At 36.5% G+C, this 12,634-nt stretch overlaps 1 protein-coding gene across 1 annotated transcript; it reads right to left on the minus strand.

Annotated features, from left to right (window-relative positions):
• Window positions 1-3,794: 3,794 nt before the first annotated feature.
• On the minus strand, window positions 3,795-5,975 carry LOC119804237 (DDB1- and CUL4-associated factor 8-like). Its single transcript, XM_038315716.1, is given in 4 exon segments — window positions 3,795-3,927; window positions 3,929-5,676; window positions 5,678-5,762; window positions 5,764-5,975. Coding segments are annotated over 4 exon segments (2,178 nt in total).
• Window positions 5,976-12,634: the final 6,659 nt, after the last annotated feature.

Raw genomic sequence — 12,634 nt, forward strand, 5'->3', positions numbered from 1 at the left:
TAAGCAGTCCAGGCAAGAGCAGTTTCTTGCCCAAATGGCTAGCAAACTCCATAAGGAGCCTCTTCAATGCCCATCTTCCTCTCGAAGTAATTGGTGCTGTCAGGAGCAGAAGTGTCTTATTGCCATGAAAAGTCCTAAGTTATTAAAACATTTTAAAGGCCATATTCTGAAGGGCTCTGAAAGATTTGAAGAATACCTATCTAACTGAAATATAACTCTATATATCTAGAAAACCTAACTAACATGACTACAACCTTGGCTATTATAGATGACTATCTATTACATTTTTAAATGAGCCGCACAAATACAACATCTTCATCAAGAGCAGAAATATACATATAACAAAATTGACCTTAAATTTGTATCAATAAATCAAGATCCATACCCATGAAAATCTTTATATCATACTCTTCTTTAAATATAAACAACATTTATAAACAATATTTGGGGATATGGGCATATTTTTCTCCAAACTGTTTCCTGTTGTTTATTGGGTGAAGTAATTTTTTTGAGGGGTGCTCAAGGTGACCTTTCAGGGGGTCTTGTTCCATCAAATAACATTAGTCTTCAAGGATTCCACAGGTTCTCATCCTCTGTTGAAGCAAAAGAAAAACCTCTTTTCCAAAGCAACATATCCTTAGACTCAACTTTTAAAGTCAAGATACCTTTGCGTTGGTTTTACTCAGCAGCCTTTATAATGAAATCTATCTGTACTTAGCTTCTTAACAGTGAAAAAAATGTAAAGAAATCACAATAGTATATATAATCCAGACTTTCTGTATATATTCCATCTTTACATGGCTTATTTTTCTTTATTCCTTTTATCTCTGCACTCTGTCTCATTAACGAATTTGTTTTCTTTAATAAACCATTTACTTCATTTTTATTACTCTCTATACTCTTTTTCTTCTCAGTCCCAAGCCTACACACATTAAAAAAACAAAAACAAAAACAAAAACAAAAACAAAAAAATCACTGTATCTTATTTAGAGGTCTTTTATGTCTGAATCTGTCCTATTGTGTATCTGTAATTCTTTACTGTCCAGGAGTGCTTCTTAAAATGCTAAGTGCTTCTTAAAAACTTAAGCTGTGCAATTGCTAGTGGAAATGTGAACTTCCTACTTGCTGAGCCCTGTCCAGCATGGGAGAGCTCCTCACTGCCTCCAAGAGACATGCACAGTGCCTCATCTCTAGGCATACAGCCGGTCCATGTTGCCTCCAAGCAAGCAATAGCATGTTGCTCACAAACTGCATTCAAATGTTCAGTCACCTAAAAGAGCCAGAGGTCACACTGGCAGCATAGCCAAGAAAGCTGGCATTTCAAAATGATGCAGCTTTTTTCCTGCTACCGCTGAATCAGTAAAACCTTTCTTAAAGGAGTTGTGGCAAGTCACCAGCTGGAAAAAAAATAAGGTTAAACTTTGTTTTTTTTGTGTATGTGTGTGTCTAGAATTCCATTCCAAGCCCGCTCAGGTTTTACATGGATTTAGTCCACCATGTTGGCACACCAATTTGTAGGGAGGAGAGAGACTCTTGTTCTTCCCAGCCACCTGGCTAGTTTAGCCCTAAAATAACCACACAGAAACCACAAATATTTAAATCTCTGCTTGACCCATTAGCTCTAGCTTCTTATTGCCTAACTCTTACATATTAATTTAATCCATTTCTATTAATCTATATATCACCACATGACTGTGGTTTACCGGGTAAAGTTCCCAGCGTCTGTATCCAGTTGCGGCTCCATGGCTCCTTCTTATTCTGACTTCCTTCTCCCATGATATAGGCCAGGCCAGTTTTTTTATTCATTAACTAATAAAAGCAGCACATAGACAGAAGCACCTCCCACACCATCTCTTTATGCCCTCTCATTTATATATATATATATATATATATATATATATATATATATATATATATGACATATGTGTATGTGTGTGAGAGTATACCTGCAGGCACTTACATGTAAAAGACCAAAGTTGCTATCAGGCAATGTCAACAGAACTCCACTTTATATGGTGACACAGATTCTCTTGCTAAACCCAGGAATTAGTATTTACACTAGTTCTGGCTAGCTAGCTCGCTCAAAAGATTTTGTCTCTGCCTCTCTTACTCAGGAATACAGAGGTATCCTCTCATGTCCATCAAGCGTTATATAGGTTTTAGGTATGTGAACTTTAAGCTTTACCCACTCAGACATTTCCCCAGACCCTATAACATATTTCTAGCCACACTGCGAAGTTCAGACTTACTGTTTTCTAAAGGCAAGTTTTTCCTGTGATCTTTGTTAACCCTTTATTGACAACCAATATGTAGGGTCCTCTTTAGGCTTCTAGGTCCCCAGGAGCTTATCCCTAACTCTGAATCTCAGTGTACAGTGAAATTTGGTCAAGACAAACTTGTATTCTGTAAGTCTTTCTTATTATGAAAGTGTTTCTACATGCTCCCATGGGAGGAGACATAATATCCATTTCAGGAAGTGTTATAGAGGATAGACATTGTCAGGATGTTCAATGGCATCCTTCTTTTAAACAACTGTCTGCAAAGAGGGACCTGTTTTGACTAGTTGAAATCCACAGGAAGTTGATTTTCTGCATTCCCTTACCCTAATAACATATTCAAAATGGAAAAGGAGTATTAAGTAGAATTTTGTCACTCACTATCCCAAATTTACATTAAAAAACTAAAAATAATTTAAAAGCAGTTTAACCTTTTCTAAACTATACTTCAGTTTTAAACACTGCATAGATGCCTAAATGCATCTTCATTTCTTTAAAATTTTTTATTTTTATTTTTGTCTGCATGTGTGTCTGTGTATTATCTGTATGCCTAATAGCATTGGAGGGCAGAAGAGATTGTTGTATCCTCTGGAAATGGATTTACAGCCCCCTGTGAACAACCATGTTGGTGATGGGACTCACTTGAACCCAAGTTCTTTGGAAAGCGGAATCAGTCCTCTTAGCCCACTGACCCATACACATCCCTAGCTACTGACAGGCATTCTTTTATTAGTTTTAGATCAAATTGTTTATAAAAGCACAATTCATCTGCTATTGCAGTTGTTATAGTTTCAAAATAAAGGAATTATTAAAATTGGCGAGACACTTATAGAAAATATTAACCCAGGAGGACTTTTGGAAGGTAGTATTTTCAAACATGACATTTCAAAAACATTGAAATGACTGATTAAAAACTTAGTAATTAAATTTAATTTCTCTCTAGCTTTAATGTGCTTAAATAATTCCATAATTATTATTCAGGTTCAGAAATGTGAATAAGCCAGTATATAATTCTTCTTTAATTTTAGTGGAAAAGGCCAAGAAAGCATGTGGTATGTGAATGACCAAGGCTCACAGGAAAAAAGAAAGAAAGCAACCACCGGTTTCTTTTATTTTACTTATTTTAGAGCACAAACATTTCTTAAGATTTTTAAACAAAAACTTTAATATTCAGAATTAAATTGATGAAAATTTTTAAAAATTCTAACAATGTTTGTAGCAGAAATAAGATCTTACAAAACTACTAATTTTTCACCCAATTCAGGCAATTCCTTAGTTAACTGTGAGAGAATAAAGGAAGCCGATTATACTACAATTATCATGTAATATTATAAGGGTATCAAGATATAGCAAAACAATGTAATAGAAATAGAGGTAAAGGAGGAGAGGAAATAGAAATACTCTTATTCTAAAACACTGCAACCAGAAGACAAACAAAAACATACTTCTCAAGCTGATTTTTCAGAGTCCCATGTACTAAAGTGGTATCCTGCTTCAGGTGGTGCCTCTGGATGTCAATTAGGATGTCTGATACCGTTGATCATATTGGTTTTGGTTTTCTTCCTCCTCAGAGGTACTGGAATAGTCATTGAAATCTGCTCCTCTAACTTCAATTCTAATATCTCTCCAATTGTGCTGGTTATTTGCCTGTCAGTTGACTCATGAGGAACCAGAGCATGTGGTTGTCAAACGGGGAAGGGTGGTGTAAGTTAAAATTATCTTGTTTCACTTTATTAATTTTAACCATTTTCTTTAATCCAGTAAGATTTGTGGAAGATCCAGCTATAGGTGCCCAGATCTTGACCTCGTGGTCTAGGCCACTGGATGCCAGCATAGGTAGGTAAGGATGGGGATCAATACAGTTTATTATTCCTCCTTTATCTGCATCCAAGAACTGAACAATCTGGCTGGATGACTTTTCCCAGATGAAGATGTGCCCACAATCACTACCACTCATCACAAATTCACTTCTGGGGCCATAGAAATTTACACCTTTCACTGTGGCATTATTTCTGTGTCCTTTATATCTCTTAACATACTCAGCTCTGTCACTATCAGAAGAGTTGAAAATGTAAATATCTTCATCATTGTAGCTAACCAGGACCTCTGAGCCATCATAGCTATACATTAGAGAGGTGATGTATGCTGGATAATTAGTGTTTATGAGGTGATGAGGACAGAATTTTTTGAGAACTCCATTGTTCACATTCTCATGAATTTTCCTCCGGTCATAAATTCTCACAAACTGATCTTGCCCACCTACAGCAAATTGGTGGAAGTTGGAAGGATTCACAAAGATTGTATACAGTCCCACTTTCTTACCATCTTCTTTAGTTACCACCGTCTTCCAAGCTGGGCGTACTTGTCTGAGGTCAATACTGAAAACAACTGCATCTTCACTTGATGTTAAGAAACTAAAAGGGGAGTCTGGCTCTAAAGCCAATCTATGAGATGCTCCATCATGCTTCACCAAACACTTAGTCATCCGGGTGCCTGGTATAGCAGCGAGGTGTGCAATGCGCACCTGTCCATCACGGCCACACATGGCCAAAATGGCATCGCTACAATTAGGAAGAAATGCAACCTGTAGGACATTATTTTTGAAGCCACTATGAAAGTTCCATACTTGTCGCTGATGAAGCCAGTCCCACAGGATCACTTTTAGGTCATTACTGCCACTAGCCAGCAGGGTGCCATGTTGGTTAAAATGAACAGTGTTCACACACGCAGAATGGCCTTCAAAAATATATTGTTGCAAGAAACGCTGCACAAATACTCTTGCCCCACAGGCCTCATACACAAAGCGGGCACTTGAACCCAGCTGCCTATCACGAAGGGCATTAAGGACTTTCCATCGAGGTCTCGGAAGAGGAGATGTCTCTAAAGCCATCCAATCATCTATTGAACTGTCTTCTTCAATATCATATTGCTCACTGTTGTCCTTACTGGACTCACTGGACTCACTGGAGTCACTGGACTCACTGGACTCGCTGGAGTCACTGGACTCACTGGACTCGCTGGACTCGCTGGACTGTCCACACATTTCAGACCCTGTATTCTCATCCACAACTTCACCAGGCTCCAACTCACGGTTTTGGTGGTGGAAAAACTGGCTTCGCACTGCCTTCTCATGCAAAACCTCACCAGGCTCCAAATCATACTGGCGGTGATAGACCTGGCGTTGCACTGCCTCCTCATCCACAACCTCGCCAGGCTCCAACTCATAGTGGACGTGACAGAACTGGCTTTGCATTCCCTCCTCAACCACAACCTCACCTGGCTCCAGCTCATTGGGGTAAAATAGGCATCCCACAACCTCACCTTCCTCCAACTCTTGCTGGCTGGAGGAGCTTTCCCCACTGCTGATAGTACTGTCAGAGTCCTCCATGTCTGGATGGCTGATCGTCATCGTCATCACCGTGCTCGTCATCCTCTTTGTCATTATCGGTAACCACCCTGGTCACACCGTTTCCAGAATCTTGTGAGGTCAGTACCTTGAGGGCTGGAAACACTGTTAACTCCAGAGCCCGCAACATTGCTGCTTGGTGTCGGACTCGTTTCTGGACCATTGGTTTTTGTATCAGAAACTGTCTCTGTGTCCGCTAAGGCACCAGCAGTCTCACCCAAGCAGCGGAGCAGGCTTTTATTCGCAGAAGCAGACTTCTCCACCGCATCTGAGTAGCTCTTTTGGGACGACATTTCGAAGGTTTTTTTTTTTTTTTTTTCTGAGGAAATCACTAACCACTAGGACTTCCGACTTCCGGAAGGCCGTTAGGCACACAGTCAACCGCAAGGAACTACCACTAGGACTTCAGGACGACCAGACGACCGTTAGGCTCAGCGTCAACCGGAAGAAACTGGAGAAGGGGTGACAAACCGGAGAAGTGAGAAGCGGCGGGCTCACCACAAGGCCTCAGGTAAAATGTAAAACAGAAAAAGAAATGGGGGAGGGACCGGAAACAGCTTGCTGACAAAAAGGATGTGTATTACGGTAGCTGGTGAAGTTCAGAAAGCTTCAAATCTTATCTCATCTATCTCGATATTTTAGGGCACCTTGGGCGCCTTGGGTGGCTGGTTTTTGTTTATTTTTTTTCTTTTCTTTCTTTCTTTTATTCTTTATTTTCCAGTTTAAAAGCTCTTTGACAGAGATGAGACTGCGCCATGTGTAATTGATGTGTGTTATTGGTAGCTGGGTGAAATTCATAAAGCTTCGAATAGTATGTCACCTACTTCGTTATCTTAGGGGCCGTATTGGGTGGGGCTTGAGCGGATGGCTTTTCTTCTTTTTTACGTTTCTTTCCTTTTTTTTTTTTTCTTTTTTTATTCTAGTTTAAGAGCTCTTCTTCGACAGGAATGAGACTACTCCATGTGCTGTTTACACTTTTTTTTTTTTAAATTTAGGTTCATTTGTGTGGCAAAGTGGATGGTGAGTGTATGCAGTAGGAGGACAACTTGAAGAAGTCATTCTCATGTAAGTTATGATGTGTGATCTCATATTGCCAGGATTGGCTGCAAGCACCTTTACTGTCTGTACCATATTTTAAAATGTCCACAGAAAATTCTTTTGACTACTACAACGTGGTACACTTGTAAAACTATACTGAGCGTGAAATATCACAGAAAATAGATCCTCTTTAAGCAAATAGTTTCATAAATCTTTCAGTGTTTTGTTTGAAGTAATTGTTGAGTATTAAATGAGAATAAATCAAGAGCTCTGAAGATCAATTGAGAACCTCCGCAGCTGGGTGATTTGTTTGGAACATATAAGAAACTTTAGCGACTGAAAGATTTTGAGAAAACCTTGAGAAACATTTATCCTGGCAAAAACTGTATACTGCTTATCAAAAAATAACAGTATAGCTAATTGATTTTCAAACAAGCACACTTTAGTTTGGGTAGATTTTAGATTATATATTGCCACACAATTCTCACCAAAACTTTCATTTTTATCTGAAACTTGAGTTTAAGTCATGTCACCTGTACTTCTTTTAGGATTGCTTAGTGAGCAGTTCGAAATTAACTGATATTATTAAAGTGGACGGGAGCATAAATAACTGATGTAGCAACTTAAGATAGAACTACGCCCTCTTCCTTTTTCCATCAGAAATTCTATGTACATATTTTTAGAGCCCATTCAATTTAAGGCACTTATGGAGCACCTACCTAATTTTTTGAAGAAAACTTGATATTATAGAACTGCTATAATATTTTCTGTAGCCTTCAAAATGTATAGTAGTCTTTATGGAGTGTTATAGGAAAGGAGGACAGCTGCACAAAGATAGTTAATTGGTAACGTGTTAATTAACTTCAAATTTGAGTTATCACTAGGATGATAAGATGATATTTTTGTTTGTGTGTTGAGGAGTGACAATGTTTATGTACATTTCTCTCTCAGTGTGTGTGTACATGTATTTTTGAGTGTTCTTGTGTGTGTGTGTATGCTTGTGTAAACTGGAGGGTGATCCTGGGTATTACACTATTACACTATTTTTCCCCACCCCCTTTATTTGCTGAGACAGGATCTCTCATTAAACCTGGAACTTGCCTTTTTGTCTCGCCTGGGTGGCCAGTGAGCCCCTGCATTCCACCTGGCTCTACTCTTCAGTAACGGACCTAGAAATACCCACTGCTATATCCAGCTTACCACCCCGGTTCTAGGGATCCAAACTCAGGTTTTCAAACTTGCAAGGCAGAGACTTTACACTGAACCATCTATTCAGCCACTACTCCTAAGTGTTATAGTAATTGTTGGCAGAAACAAGAACAGAATAAGAAAATTGAGACTCCCTGAAAGTAATCCTAAGACAAGGAAAGATGGATCAAAAATGTAGTATAAAGTCTTCTAAGGAAAAAACTTCTAAGGAACAATGGAAAAAATACATGAAAAAAATAGCCATAACAACTTTTTAAGACTAGCACCTACATGGCAGCTTGCAAACTACCTTAACTCAGTGCAGTATGACCAGTGAATGCCTCTCTCCCTTCTTCCTCAATCTAAAAGGGGCTGAAATCCCTTTCAAAATCCCCATATATCTAGAGTGAGTATATTTATAGTAGGATAGACTGAACATGAATTCTCTGAAACAGTTGAATAATATGTTTCTAGACTTCAAAAATATCACTGTGAAGAATTACACAAAGTCAGAATGGAAAATGATAGACATACACATTTGAGGTGATATTTATTATGGCTATTAGAATTAGAAGAAACCATAGGCAATTAAGCAATCAATGTTGAGTATCATGGGAACTTTAAACTTTGCCTTTTCCAAGTGTTATGGGAAACATTTTTAATATTTTGAACAAGATAATAAATACTGTTTCTTGTTTCAAAATAATTTCATTAGCTGTTTTGTGTAAAAATAGTGCAGTGTGAGAATGAGTAATGACTCTTGTTTTAATCCATATGAGAAAATAATGCATTTAAAATTATGGGCAGGTATGGTGCAGATGGTAAAAAAATTGATTTGGAATAAAATTTAAAAGAGGATATTCAAACATTTTTTGATGAGTTGAAGGCAATTTTATGGTGAATTATTTAGGCCAGTGATATTATGGTGTGGTGGCAGTACCAACATGTTACACACCTCAGGTCTGGGGCAAACCTCTCCATGAACTCATGGATATGAGTCCGAAATATAAACCTATGATATTCATTCTCCTCATTCGGCTCTGCTGCTTGTGCTGCTAACAGTGATATAACAGGGAAGGAGAAAAATTCAGATGGGTAATAGTATACAAGTCAAGTTCTGAATGATTCTTAAGTATCTGGCAGATTTTTTAAGTATGGGATTAAGTATTTTTTAAGTGTAGTAAGCAAATAACTAGATTCAAATAAAGTCCAAATTATTTTTTTAGTTTTAAAATAATAGAGAGTTATGGGTTTGGGGGTAAAAAGTGTATATGCTATGGGATTGCTATAAGAATAAAGTACATCAGGATAATTTTGAAAATATCAAAGAAAGAAAATGAGTAACTTATCTTGTCCCAAAGTGTTTAGGGCCATCCAAGAGACAGTCATTCTGAAAGATAATATTATATTTCTCATGTAATAGGCATATCCACTCTTCTTTCATGTAAATGAGGCACACTGGTAAAATAACAATTAGATATAAAATGCATACTAAGATTAATATGACATCTTTCCATTAAAGTGTTACTAAAACTTACATTTAAAATATTTTTTCTATATTTAGAATAAATATTCCAAGTTTTTCAACTATCAAGAGAAACAGACTTTCATTTGGAAACAAGAGAGGTAAAAAAATGCAATCCTAAAACAAGGTTGATTGATTGTAATCAAATTATATATTTTGAATATATTAACTGAGGGTCCTCGCTAAAACAGGTTGACAAGAAAATATTATTAGTAATTGTTTTGGGTTAGTGATAGTGTGTAGAGTAGTTTTCCAGAAAATCATTTGCATATAACAATGACGGAAGTAAACAGTGTAGCAGACAGTCTCAACTCTGAATTTTTGTTGTGTCCTTGTGTACACTACTCTGTTTCTGCCTCATCTTCACTTGCTCTTCAGTTCCTTTTCTGGTAGGATTCAGAAAGGTGGGAGATAGTACCAGACAGATTGTGGAAAAAAAGAAATTTCTTTGTGTGGTGGAGCAAAGAGTAAGGTGTACACTGCTTAGGACAAATCAAATTCATAATTGAAATATTATTTATTGCACAAGTTTCCAACCTTAATACAACTCAAGACCTCATTTAATACTCAAACTTCATTGAGTATTCTAAAAAATATTGCTGTTGATTTGGTCTAGTGATATTTGCCATTATTAGAATAAAAGCTGAAAATTGTTTAAGTATTTATACTGTATTTAGAATAAACCCATTGCATATTACCATAAGCAGTATATAGTTTATGAAAGATATTTAATGTTTCCTAAACAAAATACATTTAATGAGGATATCTGTTTTGTTTTTTACCACCTTGTATGTTTTTAATATCTGGTTTAATTGAAGACATTTGAATTCTCATATTTGTTTCTTCTTCATGCAATCTGTTTCTATACAAGTTAGACAGTCATACAAGTTATGCAGGACTGGAAATTTTGAGTGTAAAAATGTGAGAAGGGTGAATGTAAAACAAAATAACATTTTAGGATTATCAAAAAAATAATTTTCAGCCATAGATGTCCTTTAAAATGGTTAGAGAACGTCTGACAATAATGTTTCCCAAGCATACTTGGACAAATTAAAATGAATATAGAAAGCTTCAGTTAAGTAGTAGTTGATATATAAAATAATTCATTCCTTATCACATTTATATGTTACAAATTACATTCTCAGGGCAGCAAATAGTTGGAGAAAATCAAGGCTAGATGTTTGGAAAGTAATTATATATGAACAATTTATCACATTCTATGTGGAGGGATTGATATATAGATGCATTTATAATCAAGATGATGTTTTGTGCCCCCTTTTAACCTCAATTCAAGAGTAAGTTATTTTAAAGCAAGTACTACTGTTTGGGTGTTTTGTGGGTTTTTTGTTGCTTTTATTGTTCAATTTAGGGGCTTGAACGTCAAAACCTTAAGGCCTTATTCATGCTATTCAAGGGTACTATCATTTGGCTATTATAAATATTCTAGTATCAGTTTTAAACTTTGTGTGTATGTGTGTGTGTGTGTGTGTGCGCGTGCGTGCGTGCGTGCATGCGTGTGTGCGTGCGTGAGAGAGAGAGAGAGAGAGAGAGAGAGAGAGAGAGAGAGAGAGAGAGAGTATGTGTGTTGTGTATAGGCCTGTATGTATGTGGGTAATTGTCATGCTTATGTGCACACCAAGATTAGAGGGAATCCAGTGTCCTTTTTTTAAATCATCCTTCAACTCATTCTTATGAGACAGGATCCTTTACTAAACCTGGAGCATGGATGGTGATCAGTAAGCCCCAGTGATTCATTTATCTGTGCCTTCTGCTACACAAATTCAGGTCATCATGTTTGCATAAGAGGAAATACCCACTGTGATATTTCCTTATTTACCTCAGGTACCACTTTTGATTCATTTCTTAACTATAGCTTTTGACATCAAATAAAAATTTGTAGAAAACAAAGAAAGAATCAACTGACTTGCTATCAGAGTAGTGCAGGTAAATGTGATAGTTAATGATGTATTTAATGAGATCAAGAACAGAGAAGTACATAAAAACTGTATGTCATTGAATTAATGTTGAATAGTTAAAAATAACATTATTTGAGTATTAGAAAAGGGCCTTTGAGGGAAAGGTGACAGACAACACCATGTTTAACATCTTTTATAGTGGGTAATCATGATTCAAGGAAAGGACAGAAGGGAGTGAAATCTGAAGGGGTAGTTTCTGTGTTCACTTTGAATACTATGGATTTCTGTTTGTGAGAATTGAGCTTCTTTTGGTACTTTAGGATTTCAAGTTATAAACTGTCTAAATTAATAAAACCAAGATCACACTATATTCTGATATTTGCTTTCAATACTTTAATATTTTATTGTTTGTTATTAGTACTTTTGATGTTTTAGTGTTTGTTTATAATATCCTGGTGTTTCAAATATTTAATAAGAATTCTCATATGATTGTTAGCCTATATTTGCCATTCTATTAGTAAGTACAACTTTGCCCCAACCAATTGGGATTAATTTGGCTGCAGCACAGTGGATGTTATTTTGTATAAAGATTCACTTTAGTATACTCATAGATTCCAGCTAGAATGTGAAAACTGCATTATCTTTACAGTTGTGTGAAGGAATTTTCTGATATAATTATTCAAATGCACACATACTAGAAAGCACAGAGGGTAGGAGGTAGAGTATTGTGAAATATTATCTTCTGGACATGGAATTGATTTGTACTCATGAAGTCACAGCAAATGTAGTTTGGTTTTCTTCACAAAACCTGCACAAAATCAAGCCTGGAAAAATTCCAGTATAGATAGTATATGTTCTCCTACCCCTTCCATTTAGTAAGATGCCATTGACAGTTGATAATTGCTAAGGGAAAGAGAATCATTCTTTATTAAAGATGCAGCCATTTATAAGATTATTATGCTCCAGTGAATGTCCCCTAATCTATGCAACACTGACTGGACTTACCTAATTGTTAAAAAAAAATGCATGAGTTTGGAAGCCAGATATGCTGAGAAGTTACAGAGAGAGTTGGAGGGGAAAATTGGAGGTGCAACTGATTATATTTCATTGTGCACATGGATGAAATTCTCAAAAATAAAGAAAATATTTTAAAAAGAAAACATACAAAAATTAGTGGTTACAAAAATTGAGTGAATGTTCTATCACCATCCTCTTACTTCACAAGCTGCAGTATGAGTTAATGAATATCTGAAAGCATGGATCTTAATAATTCACCATTCATTAT

The sequence above is a fragment of the Arvicola amphibius genome, chromosome X (assembly GCF_903992535.2).
Source record: "Arvicola amphibius chromosome X, mArvAmp1.2, whole genome shotgun sequence".
NCBI classification, from domain to species: Eukaryota; Metazoa; Chordata; class Mammalia; order Rodentia; family Cricetidae; genus Arvicola; species Arvicola amphibius.